The sequence below is a fragment of the Lithohypha guttulata genome (assembly GCF_036872675.1).
Source record: "Lithohypha guttulata strain CCFEE 5908 chromosome Unknown scaffold_4, whole genome shotgun sequence".
NCBI lineage: Eukaryota > Fungi > Ascomycota > Eurotiomycetes > Chaetothyriales > Trichomeriaceae > Lithohypha > Lithohypha guttulata.
The window spans coordinates 2,189,942-2,212,753 of NW_027042753.1; the positions used below are offsets into that span (position 1 = coordinate 2,189,942).

Sequence of the window (22,812 nt, forward strand, 5' to 3'; positions counted from 1 at the left end):
TGAAGCCAGGATTTGCTGTAATGATCTTTGCACCGGGATCGTAGCGTTGCAAGCGCGATCTTACGACCTGGCTGGGATAGGTGATTGTGCCAGCAAAAACTTTGGACAAAGCCGATGCGATTGCGGTATCCATATTGGATAGTTGTTGGTCTTGACGCTTTGCCCTTTGCCATATCTTCAGATTTTCATAGGCAAGAAAATAGAGAGCACCATGGGAGACCCCGAAGAGAGCCGGAATCAGCCCATGAAAGAAGCCCCTAATACCCTCTGTTCTCCATATACTTCTGATGCCAGCTATCATGCTTGGATATGCTCCTTCTGTAGCGGACGAAGTTGATATCATTCGCGTTTTAACAACCCATATCGGATTTGTGAGGACTGCGGATAACGCACCAGCACCAGCACTCGCGAGAAGATAGTCGACGTTCGTCAAGGCCTTGTTCTGGGGATAAGCTCTTAAACTCCTCACTAAATCTTGTCCCTGCTTGTACCATAAGAAGTACAATGCCCATCCTGATGCATTTCCTAGCAGGTTCGGAGACAATCCACGGTACAAAGCTCGGATTCGTGTCGGTCCCTCGTTTCGCAAAATATCGTGTGCAACGGAACGTGACGAATTGAGTAGTGGGTTCGGCGAAGTATCCAACTGCATTCGTGTCTTGATGATATCAAGAGGATGCACAATGATAGTCGATGCTAACCCTGCAGTAAGACCCGCGATAGTCTCGACAGTCGCAGGACTGATCCTTCTTCCGTCTTGAGGCATTTCGAGATGTGAAGGACCGCGGCCGAGCTCAATATACACAGAAGCGAGAATAGGTCGAGGCTCCGAGATCGAGAATCATCTCGACAGAAACGATGACATGTGTTGTGGCTCGACTTGTCTTTTTGCTCAAGGATTGGAAGAGCCAGTCAATAGCAGATTCTGTCCACGCACGGCGTCGTACAGTCAGGTCAAACGGGTGTCTTCATACGAGAGCTATAATTTGGTGAATAACTGCGCATTTCTGCGGCATCGGTCGAGCTTGACAGCCTGAGGTGTGAAGGTCTGTGATTCCTGAGGCATTAACATATAGCTCCGAGAAGCGTTGGAGCTTCATCGTTCGAGAAAAAGCTTACTGGTGTTCGGGAATCGGGCATGCCAGGTCGTGGTGGGGCCTATCAGTCACGCCACAAGACCCTGACAGACTGCGTGCCCAGCCCGGCCGGATGCTGCATACTAACTTTTGCTCGACGAGAGCTGTCTCCTCACACAATTCACCTGGACTTTGGCTCATCTTGCATCTGTTGAGTCCAATCTTTCAGCTGTTACTACAAGATGGACGTCGTACTCGAGTTATGTGACACCTTCGCTTTCGACAGATTTTGGGCAACGGTGCTGCCCGCACAGGCGTCGGTCGCCAAATATAATGCTACCACAACATTTTCCAGCATGCGGGAAGGTGCAACATTGCTGCCACAAAAGTCATGGGTCTGGGAGCCAGCGACGTCCTATTTCTCATTTCCACCCTCGGAAAATGCGTGGCAGAGTGCTTGGCCAAGAGACAAGCTGGAGCGACAGTTCATCGAATTATTCTTCATCACATGGTGAGCATGCCATTGCTCAATAGCAGCCTCGAAGCTAATGGTCTAGGTTCTTCGGTGTCGTCCTCTACTTCGTCTGCGCAACCCTCTCCTACGTCTTCGTGTTCGATAAGACCACCTTCCACCACCCGAAATACCTCAAGAATCAGATGTCTATGGAGATCAAGCAAGCTGTGTCTTCCATGCCTGGTATGGCTCTGCTAACAGCTTGCTTCTTCACCCTGGAAGTAAAGGGCTATGCCAAATTCTACGACAGGCTTGATGACGCTCCATTCCCGCTCTACAATTACCTGCAGTTCCCGATATTCATCCTCTTTACCGATTTCTGCATCTACTGGATTCACAGGGGCCTCCACCATCCTATGGTCTACAAGACTCTACACAAACCCCACCACAAGTGGATCATGCCCACTCCATATGCCAGCCATGCTTTCCATCCTCTAGACGGCTTCGCGCAGTCAGTACCTTACCATGTCTTCCCCTTTCTCTTTCCTCTACAGAAGTTCGCATATATTGCGCTCTTTGGCTTCATAAACATCTGGACTATTTTCATCCACGACGGAGAGTACGTTGCAAACTCGCCTGTGATCAATGGCGCTGCTTGCCATACCATGCACCATCTCTACTTCAAGTGAGTACCGCGCAGGAAGTCGAAATCCAGAATACTAAGATTTATTAGCTACAATTACGGCCAATTCACCACACTCTGGGACAGACTGGGTGGCAGCTACCGAAAACCGAACGAGGAGCTCTTCAAGAGAGAGACAAAGATGGCCGCCGCCGAGTGGAACAGACAAGCTAAAGAGATGGAGAGAATACAGAAAGAGGTTGAGGGTGACGATGATAGACGATATCTGGGTGAGGATGAGGTTAAAAAGGTGCAGTGAAGTTTGAACTTTGTTCGCTAGACGCGCAAGGTATAGACATGAGGATTGTGCATTTACGAAGAAAGATTTGTACAAAAAATAGACTACATACGTGCGATACAGCTGGGCTCCATTCTTCTTTCACAGCCGGGGCAAGGCTCACTCCAACTTTCAGGAGTTCTATATAACACGAGACAAGCCGTATTACGGTCAGCAGCATAGCAGGACAGCTATTCGGCATTACTGGTATTTTCCTATACGTCATGAGCCATCGGATGCACGCCAGTTGAGTCTTTGTCGGATCAGCCTGAAGAGCTAGCGAGCGACAGGACGATTACTACTAGCCAAGGCCGCTCGATCGTCTCTCGCAGTCTGGTATATAAGCTCCTATCGTTAATAGGTAATGTTACTATCCTCGAGCTCGCTTTGGTGATCTGTACGTTTTTCGTCGAGCAATGTGTACAATATATGATTCCAGAAATAATTGCTATCCTCTGAATGAAAGGGCTTGCTTTCGTCAAGAATATTTGTCAAGACAATCTGTCAGCAGAACGGTATTAGAAATGGTCTCTCATCTTGCGGTCTGTTGGTAGCGCCAGGTTTCAGGGAGGCGCGATATTTGTTCGATTGAAAGTAAAGCAGGAGAAAGGGATAAATATTCACTTCCCAAGCCAAACCCCAGCTAGACAGTAGGACCTCAAAAGAATTTCATTCACATATCGCTGAAGTGTCAAGTCATAATGCTAAATAGCCGATAATTTCAAAACACTAAACACGAATACCTCCTGCTCAAGCCACTCTTGGACTTTTGGGGAATACTTGACTCGTAGGCCTGACATACTCTGGTGCACCCATCGCGAGTCGAACACTCCTCCTCTTCTGCATTTTGCTCTGCGCTGGCCCATCGTCCTGGTTGAGAGCAGGACTCCGTGTCGGTGATTCAGCACCTGTGGTAGTCGTCTGCCTCAGAGAAGCAAGTCCATCTAGTGCCTCAAGGTGTGGCGATGTAGAAGCGGATTCCTGCAACTGCATCTCTTGATGTGAGGTCTCGCCGTGTTTGTTTACGTCAACGAAACCATAGACGATCTTCCTGTCACCAATATGCTTAATCAGAGTGTCGATAGTCTCGTTTCGTGCCTCGGAACTTCTAATCTGCGAGTTGTCTATGAGGATAGGCGCACCGAACGCAGAGGCTATTTCTACGGGACCCAGGGTCACTCGTCTGCCTAGTTCGCCGTAGTGCCAGTACGAGGGAATGACTAGTGCAATACACACAATGGTAATAGCGAAGGCTACGCCTGCGTAGACGTAGTGGGTCTGGTAATGTGTCACATCTTGAAGCTGAACCGCACCACCTGCAGAGGCCCGGAAGGATGTGGTTGTGTTTGAGTCTACTGCGACGATCAGGGCGGATGGTGATGCTGCAGGAAAGGTCTCCTTTTTGTGTGGTAGACTCTTGAAGGTTGTGGTATCGACCATGCCGGTTGCGACTAGGAAACTGAGCTGATTAACGGATTGGAGTATGGTATCAAGCGATTCGTTCCGGAAGGAGCAGTCGCATGATCCCATGTTCTGCAAAGGTTAGCGGGAGTGTATCGGTCTGGCATGGTGGTGGCGCTGTTCAGCCCTATCCACGTCTTTAGGATGTATCAAGACTTACGGGTGGCCCGTACATCATCGTCTGCGCCAGGGTGCCTTTCTGGTCTAAGGACCATTCTTCGTCGCCTGCACCGCCCGTTAGCCAGTTTTCGTATAGGTGTGGCCTGGGAACATGGGTTCCCAGGCCAAAAGGAAGACGCTGAAGTATACAAAAATCTCCAATAATTGTTGGCGATGACTTGAGCAGAGGACAGAATAGTTCCGCGCACTTACCAGTGTATGTAATCGCGGCGGAGGATGACAAAAATTGGGCATATGCATTTGCGATACCACCGAGAGCAGTTAGAGAACGCATTTCCTTTCCGTCTTGAGGATATAGATATTCCACAACCTTGAACCCTTCTACCTGTTTCAGACCTTTGTTGTATCTTGGTGGTGCCACGTCCGCGTTTATACTCTGATCGTCGTCGGCATCTGTCCTTCGGACGCTTAAGGAAACACCATTGATAACATGTTCATTCGTAAAGTTGGTGACTTTGACTGGGTATGACACCATTGCGGGTCTGAGTGAACATTGCTTGTTGGTTACAAGTCCAGGACAGGTAGTACTCTTCGGGTTGTATGGATCGTCGGATTGGAAGTATTGCAGATTCAAGACAATTCGAGAATAATTAGTGGCGTCGGAAGCATATTTTAGTGCGAAAGAGCTGTTGAAGATTGGAATATTTGTCCATGCTGCAGGGTCGCCATCAGCTTCATAAGCAGCAATGGCTGGGAGCGCGATGTCGGTGTGGTTGGTCGCGTCAATGCAGTCAATCTCGAACCCGATAGCCTCAAAGTCGAAGTAGCAGACGCCACTACAATATCCGTATTTGTCCATTCGCTCTTGGACGGAGTCTGTAGAGAAGCGGAAGAGCTCGTTGTACCCACGAAAGAATCCATTGCTTGTGCCAAAGGTGTTCACTACGGGAATAAAGCTGTCCCCAATCATGAACGAGGTCTGAGCGGCGGACGAGGTATCTGAGACGACATAACCAGTGAAAGGAAACTCTTCAGCACCAATACCTATGGCCGACAGATTCCTTGGAAGGTCGGGAGCTAGGACCGTGGACGTAGCCCTCTGGTAGAGGATGCTGTTGAGCAAGGTGACCTGCATGGCTAATACAGCGAGGGCAATCTTGCTAGACAAAACTGATCTTGGCCTCGTGAAAAGATTGGCAAATATGCCATGGCTCAGCTGCCACTGGTAATGGAGATCTGCAATGGTTGAACCTTTCATGGCACGCCGCCACCAGGCGATTGCGACGCCATCTCCAATAGCCACCGTGAGGCAAAGACTGCTGATCGCGTTGATGGCAGCTAGTACAATACTTGGTGCTACGCGTTGCGGCCAATGTGTGGTTGACGCGCCATCAGAACCGACGAGGACCCCCAGAGCAATGCATGCTAAGACAGCAATACACAGCAGAGCCGTGGCACCTATGAAAGGAAAGCGATGCCAGTATCCGGGCAGCCAGTTCGAGAGAGTATCAATCTCGTGGTCTTCTTTCTCGCCATCGACCACCGATACGGTTGTGGTTGCTGTACGTTTCTCCATCCTTAGAGTTCTGGTAGCAAGCGGTGGCTTGTAGCAGCTCAATACTGGGAGTTAGCAGACGGGTTGAATCCTGTCGACATGCCGAGGAGAGAAGAGAACTTCAGCCACCGAGAGTCCTGGACATGAATACAGCAGGTCGGGTCCTAAACTGCGACCAGGACCAATTAGCATGATCATTTTGATTCTACCCTGAAGACTGACACCACCAGAGCAGATTGGCTGGTGATCGAGAAGTGCACCATTGTGCACGGGTCTACAAAGCTCTAGACATGCGGCTTTATTTCAGCTCGCTATGAAAATAGGGCTAGCTCCTGACTGCGATACGAGCTCGAGGTTGATGACTCCAATTGGAAAACGGTTGGAGCGCCACTAGTACGCCTGATTGGCCGTATTTGTGTTCGTCTCCAACATCTTCGGTAGTCTAAAATACAAGCACCGCTTCTCCAGGCTTGATTGATCCTGGCTGAATTGTGCATCATGAAGCAGAGCGAAGAAGCCACACGAAGTGAGAGAGCTTTGGCCGAGACCATGTGTTCCATAGACTATCAATGCAATGGTCACATTTCGGAAAGGAGTTATAGGCTGGAGAGGCGGTTAGCAGGATCATCTGCAGGGCTTGAAGACATGTTGGATAAATTGCATGTTAATTTGCTGCCAACTGCATGTGAGTCTCACACGCATCATAGCACGGAGAGAACTTCTGAATCAACACTAGAGGGACTTTCTCGCATGGCTGTCTGGCAGCAAGATATCCTTACAAGACGAGCAGCAGCCCGTGTTTGTATGTATTTTGACGGACTCTACACCCAGATAGTGGTGCACGAAGCAGCAGATACGAGTAGACTTTCTTCGGCCCTTCCTGCAAAGATAGTCGCCTACTCCATCGTTTCCCCTTTATCGTTGTGAGAAAGAGTCTTGGTAGATGATGTCAATAAGAGGGCAAGGCTTTAAACAATTCGAACCTCGCAATCATGGTGGCATGTGGCTGTTGGTTTGGGCACAAACCTTCAACCCATCGAGACGAACTTTGACATGATTGTGTCGTAGAGAGTCGTGATACATGTGTGCTTGGCAACCCCGTGTAAGTCTCACTCTCGTATGCTGCCGAACAGTTTCGACTATCATCACAGCACGTTGGTTCTCCTTGAGCCGGCCACAAGACATCTGAATCCAGATCGATCGAAACCGTATAGATTGCTCGTTTAGTTGCCTGCGCGAGGGTTCTGAGCAAAGAGCAACAAGGGACGTCTTGTCGATAGGTTTCGCCCAAATTCGCTATAATGGCCACCAACCTCTGTTGTTTCCTACTAATAAGCTAAACTGAAATAAGTTTAGGAAGATTAGTCCAAATGGCCAGCAGAATTGCTCTGATCACTATATTGAAACATGCCGAAGATACAGGGCAATATCTGTACTCCACACCAGGCAAAGTACGTGTGCAGCATGGATCTCGAAAGTAGCTCTGAGCTCTAAATTGACTCTTGTATCCGAGCAACTTAGCAGCCGATGTTATGATCATGTTCAAGGAACAATCTGCCACACAGACATTCCAGTAGCACTTGAAGAACATTAGCACGACACGGGATCACCTCCTCACGCCAAAGTTGAACCCGGGAGGCACAGTAGGAGGGCCACCAACACCTTGCGGCATAGGAGGTGGTGGTGCTGCGAACATGGGAGGTTGAGCATATTGTGGCGGAGCTTGTTGAAAGCCTGCGGGAGGGCCAAAGCCTGGCGGCATATAGCCTTGTGGTGGACCACCATAGCCTGCGTTCTGTGGCGGAGGTCGAGCAGGCAAGCCACTAGGAGGAGCAACCAGAGGAGCAGTTGGTGGAGGTGGAGGTCGTGCATGAACAGGAGGAGGTACATTCTGGTAATTGCCGTTTGGTGGCGCAAACCCAGCTGGCATCTGCGACATTGCTTGAGGGCCTCCCAGAGCAGGAAAGCCTGCAGGAGGTGCAATGCCAGTGGGAATGGTGGCAGGTGCAGGTTCTACGCCGTGTGCCTTAGCTTGAGCTGCCAGCATGCGCTCTGCTTGATCACCATGTCGTTCACCTTTACCATCTTTCTTGTAGGCATACTGAACAGAGACCTCTTTATTCATCAAATATTGGCCATTCATATTGGCAATGGCATCATCAGAGGCCTCGAAATTCGAGAAAGAGATGAAGCCATAACCCTTGGACAAGTTCGATTCGTCTCGAGCAACTTTAGGCGGTGAAACGAGGGTTCCGAAGCGACTGAAGGTATCGTATAACATGCGTTCGTCAACCATTGGGTCGAGATTCCCGACGAACAGCTCGGCTCCGACCTCGACGGATCGCTGCTTGTCTGCGCTGGCTTTGTTCACTCTGATCTGTTTTCCGTATATACGAATGCCTGACATGATACGAGCGGCGTATTCAGCATCTTCTTCGGATATGAACTCGACGAAGCCATAACCTTGGTGTGTTTGAGTGACTCGGTCTTTAGGCAGGTGAACGTTAACTATGCGACCAGCTTGTAGGAAAAGCTCCCATACCAGAGCATCCGTCACTCTCTCATCCAAGTTTCCAACATAGATCGTGCTGTCTTTGTCCTGCTCCCAATGCTTTGCGCCAGACATGGTGTGTGTATTGGTCAAACGACGACCTCTTGGGAACTGATACAATTGGAGAAAATTATGGCGGGTATCGCAGACAATACTCGTTCGGCAAACTTGCCTACCTTTACCATCGATCGACCATTTCAGAAGATGAATGCGCAGATTCCGCGGCTGCAAAGTACATCATTATCTCTATATTCAATTCGACAGTGTACTTACATCTACTTTGCGGAAGACAGAAACCGCGTCTTCGATATCATGGTTCAACTCTCCGAGGAAACGAAGGTATGCGCACTTTCCCTCGATAGTCTTCACCACTGACATCGTTGACAGGAGCGTATTTCGAGAATCCTGGACATCACAAAAGAGGTGGTTCACTATGGATATTTGCCATTGATACTGTATCTCGGTATGAAAACTCTGAATTGATCCAGCACTATTTGTTCATGAATGACTTAGGTTACTCCCGAAGCGATCCCAAGCCTGGCCTTATGAGGTATGCATTCAAAGTGCTGTGATTGAAATCATTGCTGACTGTCTTTGCAGCTTAATATCTCCTTTCGCTGGATGAGCGCCTTGGCTATGCATGACATGGAAATTTAATGAGCGGACCAGCCAGACGATGAACCGGGACTGCTTCAACGATGGACGACAAGCTCGCTGCGATTATGAGCAACTTATTCTGTCATCTAGACTCATGCCTCCTGCCCTGAAAGCATACTCGATGGAAGTCTAGCAAGAATCTGCATACATAACCGCGGCATAAAAGCTTTGTATAACAGGAGGCTGGAAGATTTGTAAATCAGATTGCGAAGCACTGTCCTTCTCAATGCTCGCAGGCATACATCTAAAATCTATGCATAATTACGAGCATCTTTTTGACTTCCAAGCTTGCTCTTTGACAGAATCCGACACTTTTCTGGAACAACTGATCGTCTTGCCAGTTAATGGCCTCGACTAATCACTGACGGCGATATCTGTCATTCTCGCTGTTCATGAGGCGAACTCCTTATGTGTACGGTGTATTTGGATTGTACAGATACTGATCCGAGAGTCGTTACTAAGAGCCTATTATGCTCTACATCCACCGTTGCTCTAGGTCACTGCGCTTGGCGAAAACACATATATAAAAATATATGGGGCTGACGAAGCTAGCGGCTTAAACTTTCGTCAAGTATATCCTTACCTCATTCGTGTCGAAGTTGGAATGAACATCCTGTGGCCTCACGACTTTCTCCAGAATAGCGAGTCGGTCTTCCACGTGTTCGAGTGATGCTAGCCATGAAGGGTGGTCATGGCAAGAATCGCATCCAAGTTACCAGCTTTTCTATTGATGTAATGCGTCACACGAGCTAGCAATCTCGGAATGTAGCAGCTGTTGGACTCCTTGGCACTGTCCATCAATCTCATATATCGACACGAACCATGACAGATTTAAATAGTGTCTATGAGAAAGCTGTGTAACCTAAACTGAGAGAGCATCCAGCCATTCTGGCAACTCAACCAGCCATGATCATTCTGACCTATTATCTTGCCTAGTGGGACGGTGGCACAATTGGCAGTTGGGTTCCGATAGGCAGAATTGTTCCGGACGAATTTTCCGCTGTACTGGAACTGCTTCGGGCGTGGCATATGCAGTTCTAAAGCCGGACTTGGTATGTGGTAGAGAGCTGTCTGGGATAGTCTGAAGTCCTACAGTAAACCCTTTTCGCACATATGAGGGAGATCACACTGCTGCACTCAGACGCATTGTTGCGTGTAGCTCCAATCGCTGGACATGCTAACAGCTGTGTACCGCATCCACCGCAGGTGGTGTATGCACAAGCCGCTGGGGATTGCCCCACTGTGGCTCTCTGGAGCTCCACCTGCTCAGATCACGGTTAGGGCAATAGGCACAACCTCCCGTATCGATGCGCATTTCGCTCTGGGAAAGTCTTTTTCCTCCTTCTACCCACCACCGCCACTACCTGCGACCTCTCCAACGTGCTGTGCTTTCGCTGTGGTTTATTACTCGAAAGTGCGCACCGCATGTATCTCATAGCGGGTATACACGCCGCTTAGTCACAATCTCTTGCGCCAACCACGGTTGCAACTTTGTCGCACCAACCCTACCACTAGCTTCGTTTTCAGGCTACGACACAAAACCACCATTTGCTTAACATCATTTTCCATTCTTCATAGGTCTCCTGGTTGTCAGCACTTACAGCAAACTCACGCGCCATGTTCAATGCTACGCAGCATCGTGGCAATCTCGGGCCTGGTCAGCCCGCTGCCCACAATGGACGATTGAATGAAATCTTCGACCAGCTACGAGCCGAGTTCGAGAACCAAAGCAGGGGCTCAGAACAAATGGAAACACAAGTCAGCCAACAGATTCAAGAGATGGAATTGATCAGGAACAAGGTCTACCAATTGGAACAGAACCAGTTGAAGATGAAGCAAGATTATGAGGCTGAAATCCGCATGCTTAGACACGAGCTCGAGCTTCGTGGTGGTGCTCCTGTTCAGACACATCTGGGTGGCCCCCCACAGCATGGCGGCCCATCGCAACCACAGCCGCCGGCTCTTGGTCATGGTCAGGGCACCCTCTTCAGCGGTATTATGGCAAACCAAGGACAAGGCGGTCCTGGTTTGGCACCACCTCCTGATCAACAGCCACCTCCTCAGCAACACCCTCTGGCTCCTCCACCTTCTGGTGGTCAGCCTCAAGGGCCAGCTCCTCCTAGCTCTTTCGCTGGTTATCAGCCAGGCCCGACGCTGAATGGGTATGCGTCTCAGCCCCAGCCACCAACCAATTCCCCTGGACCTAGCAAGCGCAATATTGCCAATCGAGGGCCAGGACCTGCTACTCCTCAACAACATCCAGGACAGCCACAGCAGATGCCTTACCAGGCAGACCCACGAGCCTCGCCACAGATTCCACGCCCCACACCACCGGGAAATGAGCTTCAACCGAGCCGTGGTCATCAGCTGCAACCACAATATCAGCACCAAATAAGCAACGTTACCAACAACCTCGCAGATCTTCCGCTCGAGGAGCTACCTGACACGATGAAGCGTATTGGCCAGGACTGGCACGCTGTTTTCAATCCAGCCCTCCCTCGCATACTTGATGTGAATCTTGTACACAACCTTGTTCACGAGTCTGTAGTCTGCTGTGTTCGTTTCTCCGGTGATGGCAAATATGTTGCTACAGGCTGTAATCGTAGTGCTCAAATCTTCGACGCCAGGGACGGCAAGAAGGTTTGTGAACTATTGGATGACAGTGTGGTCGACAAGGACGGTGACCTCTATATCCGCTCAGTCTGCTTTTCACCAGACGGCAAACTACTCGCCACTGGTGCGGAAGATCGCAGGATCCGAGTATGGGATATCGAAACTCGAAAGATCAAATGCCAATTCGATGGCCACGAGCAAGACATCTACAGCTTGGATTTTGCCCGAAACGGAAGACTCATTGCATCAGGGTCAGGAGACAAGACCGTACGCTTGTGGGACATCGAAACACGAACGCAGATCATGATGCTCTCTATTGAGGATGGAGTGACCACTGTCGCCATGTCGCCTAACGGACAGTATGTTGCAGCTGGTTCTCTTGACAAAAGTGTTCGTGTTTGGGATTGCACAAGTGGCTATCTTATCGAGCGACTGGAGGGCGCTGCCGGCCACAAAGATAGTGTGTACAGTGTTGCGTTCTCGCCAACTGGGCGCGAATTGGTCAGTGGCAGCTTGGACAAAACCATCAAGATGTGGGAACTTTCTCCACAGCGTGGGTTGTTACCAAGCAACGCCAGCAGCGGAAAGTGTATCAGGACCTTTGACGGTCACAAGGTATGTCTTGCTTATTTTGTGTTGTATTCCCTCGTTGATACTAACATGTGACAGGACTATGTGCTCTCTGTGTGCTTGACCCCTGATGGCCAGTGGGTCATGTCCGGCTCAAAGGACCGAGGAGTACAATTTTGGGACCCGAACACTGGCAATGCGCAGATGATGCTGCAAGGTCATAAGAATTCTGTGATTTCCGTGGCACCTTGTCCAACTGGCCATCTGTTCGCCACAGGTTCAGGTGATATGAAAGCTCGCATTTGGCAGTACGGTCCTTACAGATGATCAGCTAGGATTAGTTTGGTTCAAGACAGAAAGCGAAGGGCTGGTGTATTGGACAAATAAAGAGTTTGGGGCTTTGTTGGCAATAGGCCTTTGGCGTCCATATCTGATGTATGATCGTCGCATTTTAGAATTGAACTGCGCGGTTAAACGCGGTACAAGGCATGGTAACAGGTCCTTCCCTTGAAGCACGTGGAGAAGTACGACCGGAGCGTTGTACATCCACCAAGTTCAAAGGCTGATCAGTAATATTTCAATGATCCCTGCGATTGATCAGGCAGGATATCGCGCAAGTTGATCAGTAAAGCGTTTACGTTACATTCGTTGCTTTGACTATGAGCGGCCACTGACGCCATCTCGTTGTTCGTCAATGACTCGAAGGTCGAGCTATCAACACCACAATCTTGAATCGAGATGACTTAATGAGTAACCAGTAAAGAGTGTTGTCGGTAGGTCCCGACACCACGCTAATGATCCAGGAAGCTGGAGACCGGACAGTAATGTTGCAACCAATTTACTTGGTGCTAGGGCGAGGCGCAAGTCTACCTGGACTGCTATCTCTATCATCACGGTGCAGATTGAGGTGAACGTTGAGCTGCCATTGTCTCCTTTACTTTCAACCGACCTGCTACTGTGCGAAATTCCTTCTCTCCAAAGCCAGTCTTCGAGACAGTCTCATGGCGCACCTACCGCACCACAAGGCATCGGTTGTGGGCCCTATGCTATCATCTAGGAGAAGTGTGGGTCCACAATGCTGGGCTTCCACGAGGGTGAAGTTTCCTAGAACGAGTCAAGCGTTGATGGTAGGGGTAGGGGCTGCACGTTCTGTCCATGATCGTCGTATGAGAGAATTAAGGTGGACTTTTTTATGCTTGAAACTGCCAAACAAGGAACAGTGGCAGACAAAAGCACCGGGCGCGGCACGGAAGGGATGGGCGGACAAACCTTAGTCCTTTCCGAGAGCACATCAATCTCCGTGGTTGCATTTCCCTCCTGCTTCGCCTTGACCCTTGTGTAGTCGTTACAAATTTTCACCATTGATGGACGACTGATGTCAAGCCCAAGTGGCTCTTCAAAGCTTTAGCCTCGCAAAACCATGCATGGAGAACATGATTGTCGTATCCTGTGTTCAAGATCCACGTGGGTGGATGTTGTTGTCTCGTGTTCGACAATCTTCTATCAGTTCTTCTATTTTTCCAGAATATTACCATTTCAGCTCTGTTAGCATGACCAGGATGTCATACAGTTACATACTACACATGTCGCCAATGCACGCTTGATAGCGGAGTATACTGTACTGTCCTCAAGGCGAGTCCATCCCACGCTTGATTAGCCTGATGTTGGCGAGCAATGCGATACATTAACTAATAACTATGAAACCAACCCATCTGTCAGCACGCACACTCTATCCCACTCTCTGCTGATATGATTGAACCTCTGCGACCACCAAAATTTGCTGTATTTCCGTGTTATTGTCTTTTATTGGAGAGCTCAATGCTCCTGTTGTTGCGCCCACCATAACAGTCCACTCTGAGCTTGTACGCAAGTTATCCTCCGTTATCAACATATCCGTCAAGAAGAAGTTATTGCTCCCCACGCTCTAATCATACATTTCTGCGTTGAGCTATTGTTGGCGCTTGAGGTTTGATTACTTATACAGTCCGAGGTTGTTCCTATGTTGAACAGCCATTTGCCTGGACGTCGAGTCCAGAACCCTAGCTACTATACTGGCACATATCTAAACAGCAGGATGTCGCCGAGCCCTGATCAAATCGACATGCACATGCAAGAACTCCAGCGATGGGCAGCACCAACATCGGCGCCATATCGTGGAGGCCTAAATATCATGACAACCGCCTTCCCAATTAGCTATCACCCTCCTCAAGTTCCCCTGTCACCTGCTTCAACATCAGCGGGTTACGACTTCTCGGTCGTAGCGGCTTCGAGCACTCTCAACTTCAGCGCTCTGACTCATACACAAATGCCGCGAAGCTTTACAGAGTTTCCCGATCTCAATACGCCGTTCTATAGCCACTCACCGAGCACACCAATCAGCTGCTATCAAGACAACTGCGACAGATACGAAGACATCAACTCGGACTGTTCAGGAACGCCATCAAGCTTGATAACCGATTATCCAAATGGCTACATGGATTATGATGAGTCTAGGATCCAGCCGATGTGGGGCGATGGTTCTCATGTCTCTGCACAGCAGTCCGATGGAAATGAACAAGACACGATGGACAAGCTGGAAGTGGAATCACCCGCTCAAAATCAGCCCACAGAAGTCGACGCTCTGATGCAAGCTTTAGAGGAGCCTCCTAGCAGTCCGACTGACGACGAAGTTCCTCAATTCTCTTGTACTGGCAAAATCAGAAAGCACCAATGTCCATTCTCAGACTGCCAGAAATCCTTTTCTCAGCCAACACACCTCAAAATCCACCTTCGATCTCATACTGGGGAGAAGCCTTACCGTTGTCCTGTTCTAGGTTGCAATGCGGCCTTTTCACAATTGGGCAATCTACGTACGCATGAACGACGACATCGAGGCGAGAAACCAAGGAGAAGAACACGTTCACGCTCCGATCCTACGAGTACATCGACGCAGAAGCGGTATCAGTGCAAACTGGATGGCTGCAATGGTAAAATCTTCAGCCAACTTGGCAACCTTAAAGCACACATGAACAAGTTTCATAAGGACACGCTAGCACGATTATGTACACAGTTCACGAACCAAAATTACGACGACGAGAGTAACCTCTCTCAAGAAGAGTTGCAACTCAAAGAGTATTTCAGGTCGCTGTATAAGAATTGTAACAAGGGCATCAAAGGTCGTGGGAAGGGTAGGAGAGTAGCAGTACTTTGTTAGACAATGCAAACCATGGTGACTGCCGATGCAGCGTTTTGACCTAGCTGAAGCTCGGACTATGTGCTGAGCTTCAAGCTGCATTACGACTGACTCGACAGAACAACGCCATCGACGGGTCCGCGCTCAAGTACGCTCGCTGGTCTCTACGTGGACCGAAATTACATGTATCTCTTACTGTATCAATAAGGATTCAATTTAGCGTGGGGGCAATACTTCAGGATGTGGTTGTCGGCCGGCTTGGACAAAAGAGAGATCATGAACAGGTGGTCATGTACACAAATGCGTATACTCAAAATTATGACAATAAGCGCCTCCTCTAGCAATAGCGGCAGGCACCGAGCACTACATCCCGTTTACGCTTGCCCTCAGTACGAGGCATCCGTATCAACGGTGGTGTCCTTATTAGCTTCGATCCTTTTCGATCACTTGTGACGTGAACTCCGAGTCTGAGGAATTCCGAAATGTCAATGTTTAGGACACATGACGTTGAGCTCATACGACTTCTTAATTCGCCAGTAGTTCTCCTGTGTAAACCAGCGGAGACGTCGAGAGGAGGTGTGGTGGATATTCGCTCGACCAATTCCACGGAGTCGCCTATCTTTGTGCTCGAGACGAGCACACTAAGCGAGGAACATGTGTGACGATGTATGAAGCGTTCGTAATCATAGTATATAGGCTGCAGCAAACATCTCATCATCGTTCATCATTTATGTTGTCATAGAATAGTGTTCGGGACGGTCTTACGAAAGAGTTCGTGCACGCTCCGGACCGAGAGGTGAACTTAATCGCTTTCTGGTGGAGTAGTGGGGTGCCCCCCGTACCTCTAGCTTACAATGGCATGACACTGGCGTGTGTCAATAGGTCCTTGCTAGCCTAGTGCTGTAAGAGCAAGCATCCTCACTTGTCACGACCCGTGCTCGCCGCAGTATCACACAGCGATAGTCGCCTTGTTCCTGCAGCCTAGTTGAGCTTCTCTTGTTGTGGTCGAGGCGACCACGGGTCACTCGGACGAGCTGGGATGTCGCCATCAACAGCTATTGCTATTCGTCCAGATTCTGCTGTGGCCCTTCGAACGGAATCTGAAGTGTCCGTGACCACGAACTCCTGGGTTTCTCGAGGTTGACACACAGCTTGGCGGAATGCTTCGATCTAGGAAAGCACTCTTTCTTTGGGCGCCTTTCAGCTCCGTGGTTCAGATTACTCCGTAGCCTACAGTGCTATGTGTCTGCGGAACTCAACCCTCCGACCCTCATGATACAGCTGCAGTTTCGATCCTCACAAAGACGACAAGAAAGAGGCGTGACGAGGCAGGACGTGCATCCAGGACAACGAAGAGACTACTGTATTACCCTTGGCTGCCCAGTGAGCATTACCACGCTTGACTTTCGAAAGAAAGCGTACCCGCCTCGTGCCTCGAACTAAGCTCAACACTGCCATTCAGAAGGACTTGGTGTGAAGCCTGCAAGAACGATCGAGATAGATCGTGCAAAGACACAGTGCGCCGTCTGCTTTGTGGCTGACCATTCAGAGCTCGAGGATCTAACATGCGGTCTGCATCCACCTCGACTGAACTATTCCCGTACGCATTTCGTTTTGGAATTCTGGAAACGCGAATTGTAGCACCTCGATTTACAGTTTGAGACGTCTATTGATCACCACATTCAAATAGGGACACTCGATACCATTACAGTACTGCTTTTGACACCACAAAACGCCCAAATTGCCTGGCTTCTGTCTCTTCATTCCAATCACTCAGAACTTGTTGGTCTAGCCAACCAGACGCTGAATATCCCGCATGTGGGTACCTCTTTTGGACACTCGATGCGACTCGCTTGATAACTCATCCTGGTATCGAACTTCAAGCAAGGTGGCTGTCGGCTGTCTTTGACCCCAAAGGCTATATCCTAAACGGACTAGACTATTACACATTACTGGTACTCCAGGACTTCAGACTGCAGTAAATCGTGTGAGGCAGAACTACAATGTGGCGCAAGCAAAGCGAAGCTAGACTCAACTTCGCAGGTACTTGTTCGTTCGTGGCTCATTGGCGAGCTTGTCACGGTTTCCTAATCCAATGTAGTTGATGCAGAGTCTTTATTGTTCTCGAGTGCTGAAACCCTAGCGGGTCATGGCTGTTGTAAGTAGCAAGGTCGTGCAGGGAAGCTAGTAGCTGTGAGTACAGTACATTTGAAACGACAGCAGTGAGACTGCCACCATCAGTATTGCTGCAATGGCGATCGTCGTTCTTATCTTGGTGGAGGTCCTAGCCACCAGAAGAAACATGTACCGTATATCATCTGGCACAACTGCGATACTGTAGCTTGGTTCCTAGACATTTGTCAAACTCAGCTGATGCAGGGACGGCCGATACGTCTGGTTCTTTGACTATCAGACTTGGAGAAGGCTTGTGGTCCTGATTCGTAAATACAGTATTGCAGCTGGACGTGTTGAGAGACAAAACCAAAACAGACCTTTCCGGCACGCTTATAGTGCGAATCGCAAGCTGTGCTTCTCCGTTGCCTTTGGTGTGACTGGCTGTGCCAATGCTCCCGTGAGGTCGAGCCACGGTTCTTTAGACAAGTCCTGTGCGTACTCGAGCTGGGAACCAAACGACGGACATTTGAGCTTAATTATCTCCTTCAAAGACTTATCTCCTTAACCAGCACAGGTTGCTACACATTCCATACGTATTGGTTGATTAGTTGAATACCTAGCCTGAATGATGCATAGTCTTGTAAGCAGTACATTACTTCACTTCTTTCCGGCATACGAACGCAGCATCACGAACGCGGTTCCTCAACCTACCAGCTAGCGCGTCATTTTCGCGACTTATGCTCCATAAATCGGAGGCCTCTACGTTCTCGTTCTTTTCGTCGACGACCTTGCACAGAATTTTGCATGTCAACTTCCATGCAAATTTGTATACTTCCCTGAATGCATGAAGGTAAACGTAGTAGACCATTATGCCTCAAAAGATCTGATTCTCCACGAGCACTGGTAGCAGGCTAATGCACTAGTAGAATGGAGGTTAAGGCGAGATTCACGGATTGTGAGATGCTGGCTTACGCAGGTGCAATGCGCATACCAGCATCGTTGCTGCCATGAGTGAAGCCTGACGTCAATTAGTACTACCGTCGCACCTTCTCACTGATTTTGAGCAGGCGTCTCGTCCTCATTACTCACAATAACTCGCAGTCAAGCTAATACAGAACTAACAATCACTTCGGCTCGACAAATCATTTGTTGCAGAGCGATACACCCAGACAACTCGACTGCACGATGCAGACCCTCGAAACGATTTCCTCGACTGAGCCGCCGCAGTTCAGACTTCTTCACAGCCTACTCCCAGCCAGCATTGTCGTCAACACCTTCGCGAATTTCTTCACATTACTAATCTCTGTCGGCGCATATGGGCCCGCACGACGCTTCTGGCACTCGTTCGAGATATTTGTCTCACTAGCATGGCTTTCCTTCCTGGTCGCTTTGACACTAAGCTGTGTGGTAAGTCGGACTTGCGTATAGTAAACTCATATGTGCACTCTAACAAGAACTCAGGCTCAGGCAATACTGTCATATCAGAGACATCATATTGTCGATGCGTTCGATAGAGGTCCTGACGGGTACCGCAAATGGCGAGATGGTGGTACAGGAAGCAAGAGTATTGCTGAAAAAGTAGCAGTTGCTTTCGTGGTCAAAGTGCCGATTGCCCTCCTTGTCATGTTGGCCACGCTGATTGGTCTGATGTTCTGCTCTCTTTGCGTTGTCGCTCATTGTTTAGCCGTCGGCTGGATCGGATTTATGTGGACTCTTTCGATGGTCGTTCTCGCTGTTGCAGCAGACGTCCTATCAGGGCACGCCTGAAGAGGAATGGTTCTCGATCAGTGACAAAGCGTCCTCGGAAACGGTTGCAGTAGGAGCTCATAACGACAACGATCGAAGACAGATGATGGTGGTGGGTAAAGAATTGGTGAGGACACGGCACTTGATGCAGTCTAAAAAGTGTTCGAACATGGGGTCTTGTTGTTGGCGTAGGTAGGTCCAACTCGAAGCATCGTAGAAAGAACTTCCTCTGACACCTGGCAGCACAACTCGGCTCGGCTTCTAACACGTTCAAGCCGTCAGCCTTGACATTCAGTAACGCCTAGGACAAAACCAGAGTTGGCAAAAGTCCATTTGCCCTCAACTTCCTCAACGATATGCTGCTGTGAGTCCCAAATAACGAGCGGCTTTGGATAGAGAACGATCTGATCCTGCTTCTTTTTTATGAGATTTTTCACATCTTCTCTTTCCTGCATCCCCTGCTGCAAACGATTGTGCATGTTATCTTCGCAGTAATGATATCCCGGGATCCAGAACCTAACCTATGCCTTCGAGTTGCGCTGACCTCGAAGGAGTGCTGGCTTTCAGGCCTTTACCTACTCCAGTATTGGGCCTGCGTTTGAGAGTGTGCTGCTCCGCCCTCCTTACCTGTTCAATAGCTAGAGCCAAGCATGAAGGATACAGCGTCATGGTTGGTGCTATGTGGCTCACCAAAACGGACAGAAAGAAGTCCTTTTTATGAATGATCTCAAGCGGTCGACATCCGATACCGACGAAAATCAGTGAGGCTGCGATGCACGAACACTGGGCGATATATTTGAGTGAAAGTAAGGTCAGTGTTGCGAGAGACGTAGTTTCTAGTTCGAATTAGGAAGGGCGGAGGCGTGTAGAATGCTTGATTGCCTTGAAGACGATGGATAGTGGAACTTCCAAGGCTGATACAATACATGTATTTTTGATACTAATCGTCATGTTCCCGCCAAACCCGGAACAACTTGGTCTTTGGACACCGAGACGATTAGGCACTTCATAGGCGCTGAGACATACTCCGTAACAATACGTCGTAAATACACGTTTCCCACGAATACGTTTCGGTTTGCCGGTTTGAAGTCCCTGGTCGTATCTCCCTTCTACGGTACTAAAAGGCCTTGTTCTGCCTACTACTTTTTCGTCGCCATCATATTCTCTGGCAAGGTCGCGCAATTTCGAGACGGCATTATGGCTACGACCTCAAATGACAAACAAATCAGCATAACCGTCGAATTCACGTATGACTTACTTAAAACAGAAAGCAAAAATCATGGAGTTGTACTGATTGACAAACTCATAGTGGCGGGCTAGAAATGCTCTTCGACAACGTCAACGTCCACAAAGTAAATGTGCCTGCTAGAAACAACAAGGGTAGTTCTACGACGGTCGGAGATCTAATACCTTGGCTGTGTGAGCATCTCATGAAGGACTCGAGGAAGGACTTATTTGTACTCGAGGGAAACATGTGAGTCTCTCGTTGAGCTTGAGCTATGGTTTCAGGGTCATGTCAGGCTTCGATCGGTCTTCTTCGATGTTGCAAGACGTATTAACCTGGAACAGTCGTCCCGGCATTCTGGTGTTGATCAACGAAGCAGATTGGGAGCTGGAAGGCGAAGATCATTACGAGCTGAGAGAGGGCGACAACGTGTTGTTTGTGTCAACCCTACATGGAGGATGAAGATACTCTTTTCAGAAACAACCTTCGGTGCTGAGACGTTTGCGAATTGCCAGCTTCACAACCACAAAGTCGATCTCGCCGAGTCTTCACAAAAGGTGTCTAACAATATCTAAGGTCTAAAGCTATTCAGAAGCGACAACCATAAACACCAAAATTTCGTACTTTCATGAGTGCTCTACAAGGTTCCTCGGTTCGACATTAAACGACATCATGGATCCTGATCGCAATATCGTGCTCTCCCTCTGCAGGCGGCGTCTTGGCACCAGTCGGGGTATTGCCACCATTTGATGTCCCTGCCTTGAAACCAGGGCTCGCTATACCACTTCCTAGCCCTGGTTGGGGAGTTGCCCAGCCACTGGGTGGGGCCGCAGCTTTCGGTCCTTCAGGCGACGCAGGTATGATTTCTGGTGGCAGATCGGGTATTTTTATGCGCTTGGCTTGGTTGTTGTAGCTCGCTGGGATGATCTATCTGTTGTCAGTGTGATGGAATATCAAAAGTGGTGGATGAATACCTCTATGATCTCGTCTCGAGGAAAGGAAAGCAAAGGGATGTCAGCTGCATTACAGGCCATCAGGTATCCGTATAACACTCGCAAAACGCTCTCGTGGGCGACGATCAGAAGGTCATTCTGTTCGCGTTCGAGTTCGAGGATGATTGGCTCTAGTCGAACAGCAACGTCGTGGTATGACTAGTTAGCGGTCAGGATGTGTACATTCAGGAGTGGATCATCTTACCTCAGCTCTAGGGAAGCGATGGTGATATGGATCTAGATCGTGTTTCTCTACCTCATCGGGGTATTCGTTCTGAATCCTGCGCTCCGTCTTTTTCTCACATACGCCAGGGTTGAGCTGACTCATTTGTGACCGCTGTCTGACTTGGTACCCACGAGCAGCCAGGAATGTGGACGTCTCCACCGTCCGTCGTCGCGTCGAAGTCCAGACTATCAGGGGTTTCAGTTGTGCTTCAGTGCCACCTTTCTCACGCAACATCCCCATCTCTTCTTCTCTATGCTTTAGCAACGTTTCTGTCATCTTTTTGGCATAGTCTACACCTGCAGGTGAAAGACTTGCGTCAGCCTTGAAGGACTCCTCCTCAAGGGTAACACCAGCTCTTGCGAAATACGTATGTCTGGATTTGATGTGTAAATTGAGCAAGTAGAACACTATCCGATGAGACAAGTAGCCGAAGCTCTTGTTGTTAATGATCAGACGTTCTCCAGCATTGATCATTTTGATCCAGTCTAGATCCAGCTCCTCCATTGTCTCGAAGTGCGGGATTTTGGCAGCTATCCTATTTAGATAGTGCTTCACAGCGTCATCTTCACTCCAGTTCTGATAATCAGGCGAGGAAATCTTGACACTTCGAACATTTTCTTCGATAATCCTCTGATCATCGCAGCTGGATTCGATGAATAAGCATTTCACATCGTGCTTGGCAAACTCTTTGGCCAACGACTTCCGCCCGGCAGACAAGGGGTTGACAGCATCATATATGGCAATCTGACCATTCTCATGGTTGAGAAAGTCATAGATGTCCTCTCGGCACTTCTTGAGTATCTTCTGTCTGAGCAAGACTGAGCTCGCTGATGCATTCACGAAGAAGTAATCATCTGGGACGTCTTGGCCCTGTCCTACAAGAGCCCTTCGGTAATCACCCAGATGAAAGATCCTCGTCTTGACTCCCAACCATCGTAAGTATCGCGCAAGGGCTACGGAGATATGTGTCTTGCCTCGAGCTGGTAGCCCGACAGTTGCAATGACAATACGACCGGCATGGAACAAACGGCCAGACTCTGTGCTATAGAGTTGTGCTGGTGCCAGCTCGGCCTTCTCGGGGAGATCATGAATGGCATCGATGAATGTACTGGATTTTCGTCGGTATCTAGGTGAATTGAGAGCGGCATCCGCCGTCAATAAGGTGTCCATATCATGTGTATCAAATATGCCTTCTGGGATGAATGTGTGGTAGCTGCTGGAACGATAAAGTCAGTAGCAAGTTGACAGTTGACAGTCCTTTTGTCCGCACGGTCCTGGTGCACACAACTCAGTTGAGTTATCCTGCTCAATCAGCTCAAG

General features: G+C 49.1%; 6 protein-coding genes across 6 annotated transcripts; 3 read left to right on the forward strand and 3 right to left on the reverse strand.

Annotated features, from left to right (window-relative positions):
* Positions 1–1,318: 1,318 nt before the first annotated feature.
* ERG3 (c-5 sterol desaturase) lies at positions 1,319–2,471 on the forward strand (the record flags this gene model as incomplete). Its single annotated transcript, XM_064900280.1, has 3 exons — positions 1,319–1,587; positions 1,634–2,215; positions 2,264–2,471. The coding sequence occupies 3 exons, from the start codon at positions 1,319–1,321 to the stop codon at positions 2,469–2,471; spliced, it is 1,059 nt and encodes a 352-aa protein (XP_064753592.1).
* A 768-nt stretch (positions 2,472–3,239) lies between these two features.
* Positions 3,240–5,646, reverse strand: LTR64_005945 (uncharacterized protein; the record flags this gene model as incomplete). The annotated part of the gene is made up of 3 exons (XM_064900281.1): positions 3,240–4,022; positions 4,111–4,175; positions 4,323–5,646. The coding sequence occupies 3 exons, from the start codon at positions 5,644–5,646 to the stop codon at positions 3,240–3,242; spliced, it is 2,172 nt and encodes a 723-aa protein (XP_064753593.1).
* A 1,585-nt stretch (positions 5,647–7,231) lies between these two features.
* sap49 (Spliceosome-associated protein 49) lies at positions 7,232–8,554 on the reverse strand (the record flags this gene model as incomplete). Its single annotated transcript, XM_064900282.1, has 2 exons — positions 7,232–8,287; positions 8,450–8,554. The coding sequence occupies 2 exons, from the start codon at positions 8,552–8,554 to the stop codon at positions 7,232–7,234; spliced, it is 1,161 nt and encodes a 386-aa protein (XP_064753594.1).
* A 1,896-nt stretch (positions 8,555–10,450) lies between these two features.
* On the forward strand, positions 10,451–12,343 carry TUP1 (general transcription repressor; the record flags this gene model as incomplete). Its single annotated transcript, XM_064900283.1, has 2 exons — positions 10,451–12,061; positions 12,116–12,343. The coding sequence occupies 2 exons, from the start codon at positions 10,451–10,453 to the stop codon at positions 12,341–12,343; spliced, it is 1,839 nt and encodes a 612-aa protein (XP_064753595.1).
* A 6,145-nt stretch (positions 12,344–18,488) lies between these two features.
* Positions 18,489–19,070, forward strand: LTR64_005949 (uncharacterized protein; the record flags this gene model as incomplete). Its single annotated transcript, XM_064900284.1, has 2 exons — positions 18,489–18,710; positions 18,765–19,070. 2 exons carry the CDS (start codon positions 18,489–18,491, stop codon positions 19,068–19,070), a joined length of 528 nt encoding a protein of 175 aa, XP_064753596.1.
* Positions 19,071–20,934: 1,864 nt separating this feature from the next.
* LTR64_005950 (uncharacterized protein) lies at positions 20,935–22,662 on the reverse strand (the record flags this gene model as incomplete). The annotated part of the gene is made up of 3 exons (XM_064900285.1): positions 20,935–21,201; positions 21,249–21,425; positions 21,472–22,662. 3 exons carry the CDS (start codon positions 22,660–22,662, stop codon positions 20,935–20,937), a joined length of 1,635 nt encoding a protein of 544 aa, XP_064753597.1.
* Between the last annotated feature and the right edge of the window lie 150 nt (positions 22,663–22,812).